General features: G+C 36.3%; 1 protein-coding gene and 1 non-coding gene across 13 annotated transcripts in view; one reads left to right on the top strand and one right to left on the bottom strand.

Moving 5' to 3' along the window:
• Positions 1-19,440, bottom strand: part of Epb41l2 (erythrocyte membrane protein band 4.1 like 2) — a 196,506-nt gene that overhangs the window by 97,725 nt on the left and 79,341 nt on the right. For 10 of the 12 annotated variants that reach the window (XM_077801974.1, XM_026380655.2, XM_026380689.2 and 7 more), the window contains 2 exons: positions 6,444-6,928; positions 5,341-5,541 (listed from right to left, as the gene is read on the bottom strand). In XM_077801974.1, coding sequence (XP_077658100.1) covers positions 5,341-5,541; positions 6,444-6,914 — 672 coding nt within the window. In that variant the 5' untranslated portion in view covers positions 6,915-6,928. Of the gene's footprint in view, positions 1-5,340; positions 5,542-6,443; positions 6,929-15,413; positions 15,465-19,440 lie in introns of all 12 variants that reach the window. The other 2 variants (XM_026380661.2, XM_026380670.2) reach the window with 1 other exon arrangement.
• LOC113177030 (U6 spliceosomal RNA) lies at positions 11,734-11,840 on the top strand. Its single transcript, XR_003300105.1, has one exon. It is a non-coding gene; the product is annotated as a U6 spliceosomal RNA (small nuclear RNA).

Raw genomic sequence — 19,440 nt, 5'->3', positions numbered from 1 at the left:
TCATGGAGTCAAAAGAAAAGTAAACATAGATCTGCCAGTGTTCTTTTTTTTAGTATCCATGGATTTAACTAAATCTTACTATATCTCTTTCTTAAAGGAAAGATCCCTGCTGTTTTAACACACTGAGTGTATAAACAAGTTCAAGCAGCAGTATCCCAAGAGTCCCATAAGGAATCCCCTAGAGCCAGCATGCAGAACCCAAAAGACACCCTAAAATTCTTCACAATCAAACTCTGAAACCAAAGGAGCTTGTCACTTATCATTCAAATAAATAAAGAGATAAAAGTTGACATATTAAGGGGCTAGGAATATAGCCCAGTTGGTAGAGTGCTTGCCTCGCATCCACAAGGCCCTGGGTTCAATCCCCAACACCACAAAAAAAAAAAAAAAAAAAAAAATTCAAGAACAGAAATATAAAGTTACTTCATTAAAAAACATAATCCTCAAGGGCTGGGTTTTGCCTAGTATGTGCGAGGTGCTGTTTGATGCTCAGTACCACATAAAAATAAAGGTATTGTGTCCAACTACAACTAAAAAAATAAATATGAAAAAAAACTCAATCCTCAGAAAGAAATTTTCTCCAAAAATATCTGAGATTCAATTTGTCAATAGATAAAAATTAGTACAAAATGTAAACAGCAAAGATTTAGAACAAATACACAAAAAGACAAGATTAGGCTTTGGGTCAAAATTGCATGATTTAGTAACAGACCTACTGTTACACAAGCCAAAGATAACATTAAAGTCAAGCCGTTTCCACAGAATTTTTTTTTAACTTAACTAACTACAATCATTCTCTAAAAATGCAATTATCCAATACTTATGGTCATTTATTATTTCTATCTTCTGGGAATTTTGCAAATCTATGTGGAATTCTTTTATCCACTTAATATTAACCTATACTCTTTTTCCTCAAAAGTAAGGCTTTCAATGGGTTTTTTAAAACAGTGCTGTTCCTGGGCTCCTTCTGCAATTGTCTTTAATTCCTGAGGTTCAAGAACAGAAAGAATAGGCTCAGATGGTACATAGGAGAAAGAACGCTGAACAGGAAGCCATAAAATGTAGGGGGAAACCCAGGCAAACACTTGTAATTCCAGCTACTCAGGAGACTGGTGGGAGGATTCCAAGTTCAAGGCCAGCCTCAGGAATTTAGTGAGACACAGTCTCAAAATAAAAAAATAAAGGGCTGGGAATTTAGTTCAGTATAGAGAGCTTGCCTAGCACACCTAAGGCCCTGGATTCAATCCCCAGTACCACCACCAAAAAAAAAAGTAATTAATAAATAGTATAAAGGGCTGGAAATGTAGGTCGGTGGAAAACCACTCCTAGGTTTAATCAACCCCAGGTACCCAAAAAGGAAAAAGGTAGAAGAAAGCAAGGTGGGTGGTACACACCAATAGTTCCAGCTACTCAGGAGGCTCAGGAGCTGAAGGCCAGTCTGAGCAACACAGTGAGACCTCCATTTCACAAAACAGAAGAAGTAGGGTTGGGACAGAAAAGAGATGCGAATGAATGTACAGATACACACACACACACACACACACACACACACAACACAAAAACATATGTACTTATTAATTATGTCTATAAAGAAAGAATAATCTGGAAAGCAAAGGTAATGTTAGAACAACAAACAAAACTACCTCCAAAAAATATACTAAGCATTAAGTTAGTATAGAAATATTTACATTAAATGGTTTAAAGGGGGTTTCTTTTTTTTCACATGAAACTGTAATCTATAAAGACCACTGATATGTACCCCAACCAATGTAGTGAATTAAAAAAAAAAAAAACTTAAATTACTGCAGCTAGATAGCACTTTAGTGTGTTCCAAATCTAAATGGCACTTTGACTTACTATGTCTTGTAAAACAATGACTTTAAAGCTTCTGTTACATTACTCCCAGCTCCTTTTTTTGCTTTATGGATCAGTTTTAATCTTCTCATACTGGTACTTGAGGTCTTCCAAAAGCTCACTGCATTCCATAAGGCCCTTATAAACTATAAAGTTCATGCTTCTAATAGTTTCCCTTTACTGTTGTAGGTGCCCTAAATAAAGATAATTAGGTCCTCCTTCAGTGGGCATGCTAGGTCTGACTGAAAATTAGACACATACAGAAAGAAAAGAAGCAATAACTACCCTCATCTGAAAAGCCATGAGAGAAAATTAATCTTTACTGACAAATAGATGAAAACAAATATATTCTCCCAAACCAAATAAAAGTATTTATTTCCCAGATTATATCACCTTACTTGACTATTCACAAATTAATAGCTAAAATTTCCCACAACATACTTCTTTAAATTATACTCAGACACAGAATTCCGGTATACAGCTATGGTAATACAGATAAGCAGCATCAGCATATCACCCAATCTAAAAACAGGGAAATATGAAAGCACTCAGCCCCATGATAGCTGTCCTCTTGGCCCCACTCCTGAAGAGGAAGGAAAAGTCGTTCTGATGAGTAGCAGACCCAAACTAATGATACTAGGCAACCAGCAACCAGAAAACCAAAATGAGAAGAAAGTAAGGTAAGTAGGAAATTAATTACAAAAGGGAATACAACTTAAAATTCTGCATTGTTAAAACAGCTACTAGGATACTGATAAATTATGTCATATATTCAGATATACAGTTACTGCTTAGAATTCAAGTGACCTGCTGGTCATAAAATTTGCTGTGGGATGGTGGCATCACTAAAATCTACTCAAATTCCATTTCGCTTTGTACTTGAAAGAGGTTTATTCAACACAGCCACTACAAAGCTTACATATCATGTATTGTCCTCAAAAGTGCATTTAATAATGGCAAATTAAAAAATAATCTATTAAATGAGAAGATGCTGTCTGTAAATTAATATATTCATAAAGGTAAACTCCTATGCTTCCCCCAGTCAAGTTAATTTTTGGTGAATTAAAGGACTAAGCTATTCCTTTTAACTGTGGATACTATCTCAAGTCTGCTCTGGATAACACAAGTTGATTCCTTAGAAGTAGCAGAATCACAGAAAAGAACTAGTTGCACAGACAAGAACTTGCTTTATTTTCAACCATCCCAAACGAATCAGACATTTAATAAATGCATGTTAAAGGTAGGGAAAGAAGGGAGTAGGCATAGTGATTAATATTAAACTTCATTAAGTACATTGGTCAATCCTATAGTTTAGAGATTTAAAGAACTTCAAAAATGAAAGAGATATTCTAGATAATCTGAGTTGTCCCATATTCTACAGATGAAAAAAAGTGAGGCCCAGGATGTTGAGTAAATGACTCAAGGTCACATAAGAGGGAACAAGTTGGTTCTCAAACACCTACACTCCCAAATTCTAATATTGAGAGGAAAGACACAGACATCTGATTAAATACTATGTAACTGAATCAATTCAGAAAACAATTCTAATATTTTCTAGGATACTGATAAATTATGTTTTGTTGGTGGTGGTGGTGTTTTGTTTATTGGTTGGTACTGGGGATTGAACTCAGTGGCATTCAACCACTGAGCCACAGCCACAGCCCTATTTTATTCAGAAACAGGTTCTCTTGAGAGAAGAGAGAGAGAGAGAGAGAATTTTTTAATATTTATTTTTTAGTTTTCGGTGGACACAACATCTTTTATTTTATCTTTATGTGGCACTGAGGATCGAACCCAGCGCCCCACGAATGCCAGGCAAGTACGCTACTGCTTGAGCCACATCCCCAGCCCAGAAACAGGTTCTCACCAAGTTGCTTAGTGCCTCGCTGTTGCTGAGTTACTTAGGGCCTCGCTAAGTTACTTAGGGCCTCGCTAAGTTACTTAGGGCCTCGCTAAGTTACTTAGGGCCTCGCTAAGTTACTTAGGGCCTCGCTAAGTTTTGAAGCTGACTTGGAACTTGCAATTCTCCTGCCTTAGTCTACAGAGCAATTGGAATTACAGGCATATTTAATCCTCCTTTGCTACATTTTCTTCAACTTGAAATATTAGAACCATTATATATACCTAAGAGAAGTAAAATAAAGCTCTAGATAGCTAATACAAAGCAAGGACTCAGAACTATTCATTTCCACACTTTCACACCTTGCAATATAATACACCTTCAAATATATGATAAACTCTTGTTCGATTAATAGACAAAAGATGTCTTTACCAAGTGAATATTTTCACTGTTTTTAAATATAACTCCTGTTTTAAATAAGAATTCAAGAAATTGGGGAAAATGTTTTTAATACTGAATATAAAACTAAAGACTAGCTCATATTTTAAATGAGTAAAATCGGTCCCACATGTGGCAGACAAAGCTATGCAGTTCTGTGGTCAGGTTCATGAGCTCTACAGCCAAGATGCCAGGTTTGGATACCTGCTCCACCAACAACTAGCTGCGAAACTTTGGCCAAGTTATTTAACCCCGGCCCCTCACCTTTCTTGAAGCCTTACATTCCCCACTATAACACTGGAATAACAATAATAAATACCTTACATTGATTCTTACAAATATTAGTTGAGATAATCCAAAGCAGTTCACACAGATTCTTAAACATTAAATTATAGTATACAATATATACATAAATTTAGTTGAAAAAAGTAACAATTTCTCTAACTGGCATAAAATTATAAGGTGCTGGGTACTTGAAATGATTACACTGGCCTAAGTTAGCATCAGTACTAATGAATTACCTGTAAATCAGGTGTTTAACTAAATGCAACTAAATATAGATTTTAAATAAATCTCTTTTCTCAATATAAAAGTTCACTGCCAAAATTTCATTATTCTGAAAGACCAACCTATAACTATCATTTGTCCTTAAGTAAAACATTTTACAGCCAGAGGTACTATTCAAAACACGTAATGCCCATTCAGAACACACATAAACCAGTACACATGACCAGTGAGTGCACAATGGAAAAACATCATCCCAGCTTATCCTCAAGATCAAGAAATACTGTTTGAGCCAGGCATGGTAGTGCATACCTATAATCCCAGTGGCTTGGGAGGCTGAGGTACAAGGATTGCAAGTTCAGGGCCAGCCTCATTAACTTAGCCAGGTCCTTAGCAACTCAGCAGGACCCTGTCTCAAAATTAATGAAAGGGTCTGGAGACATGACTCAGCACAGCTGGGTTCAATTCCTAGTCCCTTATACCATCCCCCAAAAAGAGAAAGACAGAAAAAAAAGATATGCTGTTTGTCATGGAAATAATGTCCCTCTTCTGTGTTGTTTTTTTAATTGTAAAAATTGCACCATACTGGCATACATTTTGTTAACAAAACACAAAAATATACTCATTGTACCATGCCACAAAAAGGGCAGAATGTCTTTCATTCCATACAACAAGATAGCTCGCTGATTATCTCTCTGTCTCACCTCCAGGTCACAGCTGTATTCAGTGCCATCTAGGAGGGTCACTTTACACTGGACAGTTTTGGTCTTCTTGGTGGCTTTCTGAGAAGTCTTCTCTGCTTTCAGTTCATTAGTTTGCACTTCCTTGGTCTCCCTTGGTGCTGCCACTTCATCTTCCTGTATTTCCTTCACCTCTTCTCTCTCCTCCCTGATTTCTTCAGCAGGCTACCAAGGAGAAAACAATTAAGTACATGCTAAAGTTAACCAACTTGCAGAAGACAACATATTAAAAAGAAAATCTTTTTGTTCACCCTCACCCCCAGAGGGGGAGTCTTGCTATTGTTGCCCTGAATGGCCTCAAACTCCTGAGATCAAGCAATCCTCCTGCCTCAACTCTCAAGTACCTGCAATTAAAGGCACATGCCACCTAGCCTGGCTTAAAAGGAAAATCTTGAAGAGCTGTGCTCAGTATTCAAACTATCATAAGCCTAAGATTCTAAAAAATTTGAAAATTATGCCATGAAGAATATTTCCCTTCATCCTCCTTCTACTGCCAATTTTCTCATTTTGTCAAGTTGGCCACTTTAGCATTAAATGACTAAAAGAAACTATATCCTAGGAAACACAATTTAAATATCATGGAAATAACAGATTTTCCAATTAAAATCTCAAACCACAGCAAAACTAGACTTCATTAGGCAACCAAAATGTACTATTTACTACTTATTACCCACTGAACACATAAATAAATGAGTAAATAAACAAAGGGAATATTATTTAAAACAAAAGGTAGCAGGAGTCTCAGAGTATCTGTTTAACCTTAACAGGAATCTGTAGGAACCTCTTAACAATCTGTACATGTTTTTTGTTGTTGTTGTTTGGTTGTTTTTTTTTTTTTTTGGGGGGGGGGTTGTTTCTTGGGGGGTTTTTTTGCTTTGTTTTATTATTTTGGAATTTGTTTCAAAAAGGAATGGCAGAAGTCTAAGGGAGACCAATCCGATACCTGTATTCCAAACACATTAAGCCAAACCAATATCACAATGTAAGAAAACTGGAAATGATCCCAAACAGACCCTTTTCCGTAAGTCCTTAGGTTCTCATTCCCAATCACTTGCTCTCAACGATACCTGGGTCTCAGCTTTGCTCACTGAAGGTTTTCCTTCCTTGACTTCCACCTTAACATCCTGGTGTTTGCTCTGAGCAGTTTCTTCAGCATCCCCTTTGGCCTGTCTCTCTTCTTCTGGAAGGGAAACCTCTTTATCTAAAATCTGTTCTTCCACAACAGCTTCAGTTGGCTCTTTTTTATCTCCTCCATCTTTGGCCACTACCAAATTATAAGACTTCTGTTTCTTGAGCCATGGGGGTATAAATCGGGAAATACCCCTGCTCTCAGATGTATCCTTCTCTCTCTTCTGGCGGCGTGGACTGCTTTGGCTTTCAGCAGGTGGTGGTGGCTGGGAACCTTTTTCCTCCTCTCGTTCAGATGACTGATGCTGCTGACTTTCTGCTACTTGTTTAGCTTTCTCCTTGGTCACATCTGCTCCCAACTGGTCAGAGTCCTTCTTCACTTCAGATGCAGAGCCAACTTCAGTAGTCATGGTCACGGCTTATACTGTAACAAAACAAAAGTCAAAAAATATTTTATAAAGTCTCCCAATTTTAGCCTGGTGGCAAGAGGAAGGGAAGGTTAAAGCAGGGTGGGAAGAGGAATGACAGAAATGAAATGGAGAAAGCACAAGTTAAGAAAGCAGGTTCATAAGCACAAGAGAAAATGGAGACTGCTTTCTTACTTTTAGAATTCTCTTAAAGAATCATAGAACCAAAACTAGCATCATAATATAAGTTCTATATGGCTAGAACTTAAAAAAAACAAGACTTAAGAAAGACTGATCACCAGGCACAGTGGCTCATACCCAGCTACTCTGAAAACAGGAGGATCACAAGTTTGAGGCCAGTCTGTGCAACCTGAGACTGTTTCAAGATCAAAATTAAAATTTAAAAAAAAAAAAAGAAAAAGAAAATATGACTGAGGATGTGTAGCTAGTGTAAAGTGTCCCTGGTCCAAGCCCTATAATGGGAAAACAAAAGGAAAGGGATTACTTTTATTTTGTTTCACTTACTTATAAACAATGAGCACAATAAATCCAATTTTTTAAGAAAAAACTACTTCTGTGTATTTGGTAGCCTTTATACTGTAACATGAAAATGTTGTCAACAATGCTAAAAAGTATTGAGACACATTTCCCTGCATTTTCACATATTAAAACCCAAAATCTACAAAAAAAATGCTAGGTATTACAAGAACAAATTTTAAATGCTGGAGGCTTGATAGTAAGCAAATTAAAGTTGAAATAAAAATGTACTGTTTTGTGCTTTGATATTAAATCTTGTAATTCACCCATCACTATTTCAGTACAAAAGCTAATCTGGGAAAGGTACTGAAACCATAATCAAAACTCCAACTTTATCCAATCCAACCTCAAACACCTTTTTCTTTGTGTATTTGATTGTAAGAAAAATATCGAAAGGCCCTAATCCAAATGAAATAAAGATAATATGGGGGTCAAAACCTAATGATTGATCCTATCGCACCTAATGAAAAGAAAAATTTAAATTAAATCTAAAAATAACTGCATGTCTAAATTTTACAAAAACAAATGGGGACTTTTCAAATGCAGCAGCAGCACCAGCAAAAAGAAGAATAGGCAGGGCCCATGCGAGAGTGGACTACACTTCTCCCCTCTCTTGCTAATGATTCAAGTATTCAAAGTTGGGGCACCCTGGCCAATAGATAATGTCATTACCATCTTCGTAAGTGGTACAAATTTAAAAGACAAAACAAAAAACAACAAAACTAAAGCACACTTGTTTTAAAGCAAATTTGAGATATAATGCAATGCATATACCATAAAATTCATGCTTTTAAAGTACACAATTAGTGGTTCTGAGTATATTCTCACAAGATTGTTCGACCACTACTATCAATTACAGAACATTTTCATCATTCCAGAAAGAAGTCCTGGACCCTTTAGTAGTCACTCTCCACTCCTCTCTTCCCCTGTCCCCTAACAACCAATAATCTATTTTCATGTTTCATGGACTTGCCTATTATGGATGCTGCAAATATCCTAAATCATACAAGACATGCCATCTTTGCTTGGCATGTTTTCATAGTTCATCAACAATGTGGCATGTATCACTGCCATATTTGTTTCCTGAAATACTACTCACATCTTCTGAAAATCATATATCTAACAGATTAATATTTTGCTATCCAGAATATATATAAGAAGAAATTTTTGTAACTCAAGAATAAAAAGACATAAAACCAATTTTTAAAATGGGCAAAGGTTTTAAAAAAGACATTTCTCTAAAAAAATATACAAAAGACCACTAAGCACATGAAATGATGTTCAACATGGTTAGTCATCAGTTATAAAGCAAAACTATTATGAAACACTCCACAAATCCACTAGGACCATTATAATCAAAAAGACATAGTAGAAAGTATTGATGAGGATATGGAAAATCTGGAATTCACAGCATTACTAATAAGAATGCAAAATGGTACAACTACTTGAGGAAACAGCTTTTAAAATTTAAATACAGATTTACCATATCACCCATCAAATTATATTGCTAGTTATATACCTAAAAGAAAACATCTATTTGTATATGAAAGTTCAGAACAGCCTTACTCACCAGTGCCTATCAACTGATGAATAGATAAAGTGTGGCATGTCTATAAAATAGAATGTTATCCAGTTTAAAAAAAAAAAATGAAACACGGTACATGCTACAGCATGAACAAACCTTGAGGTTTGGAGGTTCTAGAAGTTATTTTAAAGGCAATAAAACATCATAGCAAGCTCTTTAATCAGGAGACTAATTGTAATCAGATTCTTATTTTTTTTTTCACATTAACCACATTTATTTCAAATTAATTTGTCTTTTGAAAGCACCAATATATGACACTCTTTGGATACATATATTTGGTGTGTCTTCAAATTTGTCACTTTATGTATTATGTTCTTTTCTTTACTCTCCTTTTTATAGAATTTCTTTTTCCAAATTATTGAGGTTAGTGAATTTTAGACACTTCAGTTTAACAGTGCAGTCTGTAGATTTTCTTTTTAACCTCAGCTAAAATACATCCCGCTTTTTATAGGCTTATTGTTATGTAAATGACTTCTAAAAATCTGCGTATATAACACCCTAACCTGACCTTACTCTGGACTATTGATATCTGAGTGGAGAGAGAGTCTCCCCTTGCTAAGTTGTTGAGGCTGGCCTCCAACTTGGCGATCCTCCTGCCTCAGCCTCCCTAGTCCCTGGGATGACAGGTGTGCCTGGCCCCTCAGGTCTCTTACAGAAAGGTGCCTTGCCTCGGAGTCAGAGGATTCTTATTTCAAATTGTCCAACATGGTTATAAAGTAAAGGTAAAGACTAAAACAGAAAAACATCTGGGAGATTGCTACAATAATTCAGACATGGTTTTGTACTATGGAAGAAGTGGGGTAAAGCAAAAGAAGTAAATCTCATGGTAAAAATGTAGTAGACTGGAAATGATTTGGGGGTCTAAATAAATACACAAAGTCAAGGATCAAAGGAAGGTTGTCCCAGGTCATGGGCCAATGGGGGAATAGTAGAACCATCCACGGAAATACTGCACACATGAAAAGTGAATCTTGTCAAGACTTTTAACTTTTTTTTTTAAGGTGGGGGTGCTAACTAGAGATTGAACCCAGAGGTGCTCTACCTCAGCCTTTTTTATTTTGAGACAGGGTCTTGCTAATTTGCTAAGGCTGGCCTCAAACTTATGATCTCTTGACTCAGCCTCCAAGTTGCTAGTAGTATATACCACTAAACCTGGCTCAATTTTGAATCCACTGCAATTGAGAAGTTTGTGGAGATGTCTAGACACTAGACACAACAGGTTTTGAAGGAGGCTGGATATGCACTAGAGATGCTACTCAGAAGTTATGGTCATATGGGTACATGGTTGCAAACATGGATGATACTGACTTTACCTAGAAAAACAATGTCACTTGATCTTAAGAGGATCATAACAAGAACACTTATCATAACCCACAGATGACGAAATGGCATGAAGGCCAAATATATATACACATACTGAGGCAGGGGCAGGAAGATCGGAAACATAATGTCCTTGAGGGTACTGTTATAAAAGAGGGAACAGTTAAGTATCATAACCACATGCCCAATGTTACTTCTCATTCTTAGGCATTTAAAATGCAAAAGCATGTCTTCCAACCAAAGACACTTAAACTGGCTCCATACTGCACAGAAAACCTTTTTCCCCTTTTAACATGTCATTTTTCATGCACATTTAAGAGAAAAATATTATTTACATTAGTCATGAAATAACCAAAGTTGACTTCTAGCATATACTCTCTAATTAAATTCTGAGAATTGAATAAAAACCCTGGTAAAATTGGAAAAAAAAAAATTCCCAACCCTTGTCTAACCAAGATAAACTGACAGCTCTTTAATTACTCTGGTTGTAAGAAAGTATCTGGGGACTACTCAAAAACAGCTGAATTTCAGCCAAAATTTTTAAAGGCAATAAAATATAAAACCAAAGTTTCCACCCTAAGGTTCAAAGTATTAATAGGTGTTTATACTTCAATCACAGGAGGTACCACTCATATCTTAATGTGTCAGGAACCATGCTGCTACTCAAAACATCTTACAAAGTAGATATTAACTTAATTTTGTAAATAATAACCAAAATATAAGTGATTTGTCCAAGACCACTAAATGAATAACCGCACAGCTGTACACATTACCTCACTAATACCTCATAATGCAATCCCAATCCCATTACACATGAATGATCTAATTAATCAGAGCCCCTGCTCTAGTCCTCAGCAAAGATTCATGCCAGTTTGTTAAAATGATTACAGAAGAACATGAATGTATTCTGTGATTTACTATAAGTAGCCCTTTCCCCCATAAGAAATTTACAAACCAATATCACATTTGAAAGTTATATTGAAAAATATTTGAAAGTTAGCCATGTGATCATAACCAAACTATGAACAGAAATTGAAGACAGAGTTCCAATACAGAGAGAAAGAACACAGATAAACTATACCCATTGTGCCTCCTAGAGTTGTCCTCATCAGTACCACTGTACTCACAATTTTAAGTTTTAAGAACCTCAGAGTTGAACAGTGTTACCCATCCAAATGGAAGTAACAAGACAGTAAACAACAGAAATGGCTAATTGGTTTGAGAATACTCAATAATAAGGGTAGATAAAAGTATAAATAAATAAGCATATTCCTATAGTAGTTTCAAGATCTCAATAGAGCTCAAAACCGAAGATTGCCTTTTTGTTGATAAAATGATTTATTGAACAATTTGCCACAATTAATAAAACATGATAATACTGTGCTTCCTTCAGCAGCACATATACTAAAATTGTAATGATATGGAGAACATTAGCATAGCCTATGTGCAAGGATCATAGGCAAATTTGTGAAGTGGTCCATATTTAGGAAAAGAAAACACAATGGTAACTGATTGATTTCTTAAAAAAGGTTACTAATGATTATTGAATGAATATTATTAAATTATCCAGTCTAATACTCTCAATATGATTTTATCAGACTCAGACACTGAAATATCCTAAGATAACAAAGTTAGGTAAGCAAAGACAAAATGAGCAACTCACTGCACTAATCTTTAATTACAATTACCCAAAATCCATCATCAATATAGTTAAATAACATACCAAGTAAAGACCTTCCTACTTATCACCAACCAAAAAGAATAATGCTGTGAACAGTCAGCCCATTAGACAACTATGTGGCTTTGTCACAATTACCATGTTGGCATGCTCCATCTGGGTTGATAAAAAATGTTGTTATTCTGACAGCTCCATGAGAAAAAGTATGCATCATTTAACATGCATCCAAGCAGAAAACCATCATCAGTAGAAGATTGGTACTGCTCTAGGTAAAAGAACCTGTATTATATAAAATCATCCTTTACTTTCTTGGTAAGGACCTGTATTATATCAAATCATCCTTTACTTTCTTACGTTTAAAGGAGATAAATTCCAAGGTGCTGTGTCAATCATTAGCCTAAACTACCTTCCATAAAACATAACACTGCTTAAACCACTCATTCTTAATCAGAATACTAGAGCAAACAAAGTTAAACAAACAGACAACTCTACACACTCACAAAGAACTTCAAAAGTAAGAGGTTCTTCAGTCCACATGTGTCCTTAAGACCTTGAGAGAACCTGGGCTACTCTGCAAGCCCTTTCAGTTCATATGAACTGGAAGCCCTTCAGAGTAGGAATGGTGGGCTGCCACTTGAGTTGCTCTAGCCTCTGCTGATCACAAGCTATGAGGCCTTTGTTATCTTCCATGAGAACTCAACTTACTATTTAAGGACCCAAGACTTATAAAATGGAAAAGTATACATTTCTACATTTTAAAAATAGTAAATACAGAGAATAAAGGCAGGCCTTTGTTCCAACTTAAAGAAGCAAAATGGTGCAAACAGCAAATAACCATTGATTTAAATAATACTGGTAACATGTAACATGTAGACATTTTAAATTCAAAAACTGACAAAACCAGTTTTCCATCTGCTATTGTTATGCTGGTTAGAAGATGTGTAGGAGCATCATTATTAATGATACCCACAATCACTTGCTTAATCACCTCAAAGAGTCTAATAGCCACAGAGAAGATTCTTTTATTACCCCACTATCTTCTATTAAAGCATCAAATGTGAGGGAAAAAAATACAGCAACCCAAATACAGGAATATATCCAACATTTAAAGGAGGGGGAGGAAAAGTAGAAAATGGAGAACAGAGGAAAAGAATTTTAAAAATATCTGGAAGTAACACCAAAACAGGTAGAATAGACTGAAAGGGCTGTGAGATAGTTCAGTGGTACCGAGTGCATGCTAAGCACGCGTGAAGCCCTGGTTCAATCCCCAGTACCTAAAAAGGGGGTGGGGGGGTAGACTGTAAGTCCTTTCCATTATATTTTTCTTAAGTATTAGAAGGTCTAGAAAATGCTATCCTCTCTATTCAATTAAGTATTAACACATTCTAAAGAAACTATTTGCCTATTTATATTATCTATATGGTGAAAATACACAAGTGCTATTTTTTAAATAATACAAGTCTGCCTACCCTAGTTAAAAAATAAACAACTATTATTTAGTATGTTATAAGAGAGAGAAAGGTCCTATAAGAAAGACTATTTCTGGGGGCTGGGGCTGGGGCTGGGGCTCAGCAGTAGAGCACTTGCCTGGCATGTGTGAGGCACTGGGTTCAATTCTCATCACTGCATATAAAGAAATAAAATAAAGGTCTATCAACAACTAAAAAATAAATATTTTTTAAAAAGACTATCTCTTTAAAGACATAAACTAACATCTGGTTCAAACTAAGCCCCCAGAATCAAAAGATCTTGAAATTCAACCATTTGCTAGTTCAAGTCTAGGGGAATCAGGTTTCATTCAGAGCATGTACTTATTTCCACTGCCTTTTATCCTTTTAAACAGAACCCAAATTGTTGTTCAGCTTTAGTGCCTCTTCTACATGTGAACAGCAGAGGCTGGCTCTAGGATGGGCCACAAAGGTAAGTTCTGTAGGTCCAGGGCAACTGTGTAATCTCCCTTTTCTTGCAAATATGCAAAAAGTCTATTGGTGGATTTCTGGGAAGAAACTTCTCCCTCTAAAAAGAGCCCCTTTGCTGCCTCTGAGCATTGCATACAAAACTCTTGGAAAAGCTGCTGCTGTCTTGAATTTATGGAGGAAGAAAACCTGGGGACAAAATGACGTACAATAGAGAACACTGGCAAGAGTCACTGAAGCCATCCTCTGAGCATGCCACATGTAGTTTGGTCCTATTTCAGAGCTTCTGTGATGTAAAATAAAATACACCTATAGTTGAAAAGGCTGAGCCAAAGGTTTCTGTTACTTGCGGCCAAAAGCATCTTAATAGTTTCACACAGGCTGAAGAAAGCATTAGAAAATAAGCCTGAAGAGATTGGAAGTATATACAGATAGAGCTCAGGTAATTACTACTCTCCAAGAGTTTTATAACCTGCATATCTAAAAGCCATGGTTGTTGAAAGTTTTGTTTTTTCCAAATGCTCATTTTTTTTACAAATTTTTTTTTATTGGTGCACTATAATTATACATAACAGTAGGATTCATTATATCATATTCACACACACACACACACACACACACACACACAAATTTGATCAATCTCATTCCCCAGTACCTTCCTTTCCCCTCCCCAGATCTGCTTGCTCTACTCTAGTGATCTCCCTTCTATTATTGTTATTTAAATTAGTGCATTATAATTATACACACACACATACATACACACACAATTCATATACAGACATAGCATAACTTGGTAATTTCTTCTGCAGTTCTGCTCTATGTCCTCCCCTTTCTCCTCCCTCTAGATCTCCTTCCTCTACTCTATTGGTCTTCTTTATGTTTTTGTGCAGATGCTCAGTTTTTTAAAACCAACCACCCAAGCAAGATAAGATTAGTGAGATGAACCATTAATTCTTTAAGACTCTAAATAAGAATGAAACAAACACAAAATCAAGTATAAAACTCCCTTTCTTCATATATTGAAGTATATGAAAATTAGGGTATAATTTTCAATAATGCCCAATTTCAATAATAATCAAGATAAATGCTGACAATCTTACCTGTTGAAAAAAAAAAAAATCCTGCAGGTCTCATGAAAGATTATGTCGAGAGAGATCTGTGCCAGACAAAGCCCTGTCCACAAGCAACTGGAGCCATCCCAGAACATATCCTTTCCTGAAGTGAGAGCTCATAACCAAAGGCTGTGCATAAATCATTAAGAATCCCAATCAGAGACCATTATTCTCATAATTATAATGCACATAATCCTTATAATACTGGATTGATGGACAATCCAGCAGTCTAAACCAAGAGGCATTGGAAACTTCTTGAACCCTGCTGGCTCTGCATCAGATGAACTGCATTTGCACAAATTCCCTATCTCAGATAGAGTTCCAATATTGTGTAAGGGCCAGAGCTAGACTTACCTCCTTCCTGTGAGAAGTTATCCTAACATTTGTATAAAACAGCCTGGTGATCTGGAGATGAAATGAAATCAACAGAATGGGAATAGAACTCCTGCTCAGCCTCTTATTAGCTATGTAACCATGTTATTGAGTGTTGCTGAGTTTTAGTTTCCCCATAAACAATACAGGGATATAATATGTACTCACTGGATGGCTCTAAGGACTAACTTAGAAGCTATACATAAAGTGGGTGGCACATAATAAAGTGATAATGAATGGTGGCCCACTGTCATCAAATAGAAATTCTGTGAAAAGGGGACTATATCAATTTCTTCACTAATAGTTATAATACAAAAAAATAATAACATCAGCCATTCATTGAGGACTGCTCAAGAAACTCTGCATGAAGCAATTCCTTTAATCTTTATAATCCTTTAAGGTAAAAATTAAAATTATTTCTAGGTTACAGATGAAGAAGGTCAAAGGAAAAACAACTTACCCAAAGCCATATAATCAATAAATGGAAGAGCCAGGATTCAAATCCAGGCTGTCTAGCTCCAAAGACCTTATCTAGTACTGTCACAAATCCAAAAATGACTTCACTACTGTTTAACCAGCACCTAGCATGATGTGGGACAGTTAGTCGTTTATTTAAAAAGTGAAATCCGTAAGTTACTATAACAATTTAGGGCTTTATAATCATTAATAACATATCCTGAGTTATCCCCAAACCCCATAAATTTCACTGACCATCAGGATGTGGGTAGGGTCAGTATCTTATTTCCTCCTTTCTCGCAAATATTTGAACGCATTCATAGCATATGTAACAGACATAAATAATACAGATGAAAGAATTACTGTTCTCAATATAGTGAGGAACACAGATAGCAAGGTTAGCATCAATATGTAATCCAACAACTTGTCACTGACATAAATTTTAGTAATTTGGATTCATAAATTACTATCAGTTTCAAAAACAGCCAGTTTTCCAAAAATTACCACTACCAACTTTTCAAGAAACCACAATGGTCCCTTCATTGAACATGTTGATAAAATGCTTTTTATTTTTAATTTTTTTGTAATACATGCTTTTATTACTTTATTATTGTTGTTGTTTTAACCATGTGAATGGCTCTCGAATCTTTTTTATTTTAAATTTATTTATTTATGCAATGCCAATCAAAATCCCAACAGCATATCTTGTAGAAATAGATAAAAGAATCATGAAATTCATATGGAATAATAAAAGACCCAGAATAGCAAAAACAATACTAAGCAGGAAGTGTGAATCAGGCGGTATAGCGATACCAGACTTCAAACTATACTACAGAGCAATAGTAACAAAAACAGCATGGTACTGGTACCAAAACAGGCGGGTGGACCAATGGTACAGAATAGAGGACACAGTAACCAATCCACAAAAATACAACTATCTTATATTTGATAAAGGGGCTAAAAGCATGCAATGGAGGAAGGATAGCATCTTCAACAAATGGTGCTGGGAAAACTGGAAATCCATTTGCACCAAAATGAATCTGAATCCCTATCTCTCGCCGTGCACAAAAGTTAACTCAAAATGGATCAAGGAGCTTGATATTAAATCAGAGACACGGCATCTGATAGAAGAAAAAGTTGGTTATGATCTACACGCTGTGGGATCGGGCTCCAAATTCCTCAATAGGACACCCATAGCGCTAGAGTTAACAAATAGAATCAACAAATGGGACTTACTCAAACTAAAAAGTTTTTTTCTCAGCAAAAGAAACAATAAGAGAGATAAACAGGGAGCCTACATCCTGGGAACAAATCTTTACTCCACACACTTCAGATAGAGCCCTAATAACCAGAATATACAAAGAACTCAAAAAATTAGACAATAAGATAACAAATAACCCAATCAATAAATGGGCCAAGGACCTGAACAAACACTTCTCAGAGGAGGACATACAATCAATCAACAAGTACATGAAAAAATGCTCACCATCGCTAGCAGTCAGAGAAATGCAAATCAAAACTACCCTAAGATACCATCTCACTCCAGTAAGACTGGCAGCCATTAGGAAGTCAGACAACAATAAGTGCTGGCGAGGATGTGGGGAAAAGGGCACTCTTGTTCATTGCTGGTGGGACTGCAAATTGGTGCAGCCAATTTGGAAAGCAGTATGGAGATTTCTCGGAAAGCTGGGAATGGAAACACCATTTGACCCAGCTATTCCCCTTCTCGGTCTATTCCCTAAAGCCCTAACAAGAGCATGCTACAGGGACACTGCTACATCGATGTTCATAGCAGCTCAATTCACAATAGCAAGACTGTGGAACCAGCCTAGATGCCCTTCAATAGATGAATGGATAAAAAAAATGTGGCATTTATACACTATGGAGTATTACTCTGCATTAAAAAATGACAAAATCATAGAATTTGGAGGGAAATGGATGGCATTAGAGCAGATTATGCTAAGTGAAGCTAGTCAATCTTTAAAAAACAAATACCAAATGACTCCTTTGATATAAGGGGTGTAAACAAGGACAGGGTAGGGACGAAGAGCTAGAGAAGAATATTTACAGTAAACAGGGATGAGAGGTGGGAGGGAAAGGGAGTGAGAAGGGAAATTGCATGGAAATGGAAGGCGATCCTCAGGGTTATACAAAATGTCATATAAGAGGAAAGGAGGGGTAAGACAAGAGAATACAAATGGAAGAAATGATTTACAGTAGAAGGGGTAGAGAGAGAAAAGGGGAGGGGAGGGGAGGGGGGATAGTAGACAATAGGACAGACAGCAGAATACATCAGACACTAGAAAGGCATTATGTCAATCAATGGAAGGGTAACTGATGTGATACAGCAATTTGTATACGGGGTAAAAGCGGGAGTTCATAATCCACTTGAATCAAACCGTGTAATATGATGTATTAAGAACTATGTAATGTTATGAACGACCAATAAAAAAAATAAATAAAATAAAAAAATAAAAATAAATTTATTTATTTTGTTATACATGACAGCAGAATACATGACAGCAGAATGCTGTTCAACTCATATTATACAAGGAGAGTACAATTTTTCATGTCTCTGGTTGTACACAAAGTAGTTACACCATTCGTGTCTTCATAACAGGTACTTAGGGTAATGATGCTCATCTCATTCCATCATCTTTTCTACCCCCATGCCCCCTCCCTTCCCCTCTCTCCCCTTGCAACATGCTTTTTGAAGAGCACCAATTCTCTTTCTCAACTGTATTCAGTACAGACATATGTGCTCTCTAACTGAAATCAAAAAACTTGAATAAAATGCCAAATAAAATGATCCTAGTTATAAATTGACTCAACATCAAAAGTCCAAAACAAATGTATAAGCTCGTCACATACAAATACCCCCCAATCCCTTTCAGCAGCTTCCTAGGGAAAAGCAGGAATAAATTGGCCTAACAAGCACAAACATGTCATCATGTTTCCTGTCCACACCTCTTCCCTGTCCCACATCTGCTACTACATTCCTATGAAGAGGGTAAAATTTTTGTGAGATGAATAACCTCATGTTCCTCATGTAATGTCATGCATGCAGTGGCTTCTCAATAAATAACTTTTGTGATGTTCCTAATACTTGGGGAGCCTTTATTTGGACCACCATCATATGATGCTCCAAAGAAAAGAAAAATACACTAATGAGCAATTTCTTCCAATGACAGCATAACCAGGCTCAAACAAACAGTACAGTGCCGACACAGAATATCTCCCTTAATCATAACAGACACTAGGGAGTTTAGGTTTTCTGAGCTCATCCCATCTACACTATACATAAGATCCCCACCCAGACCCATCATAAAACTCAAAATCGGTTAGTAAAAAGTGGTAATCTTTACAATCATCCTACTACCATCTCTGTGTAAATAAACTCTAAATTCTGCAGCTACCAAATAACAGTAGTTGTTCAGGAGGCTCTTCCCAAATAAGCTAACGATAAATCCACCAAGGTTAACTGCACAGGATAAATGCAGAGCTGCAGACGCTGCATTTTAATAGGTCATAAGACAAAGCTTGTCAAAGTCAA

This window comes from Urocitellus parryii, chromosome 8 (genome assembly GCF_045843805.1).
Source record: "Urocitellus parryii isolate mUroPar1 chromosome 8, mUroPar1.hap1, whole genome shotgun sequence".
NCBI lineage: Eukaryota > Metazoa > Chordata > Mammalia > Rodentia > Sciuridae > Urocitellus > Urocitellus parryii.
Note: the sequence above shows the minus strand (reverse complement) of the source record. Positions and strands in the feature narration are given on the sequence as shown.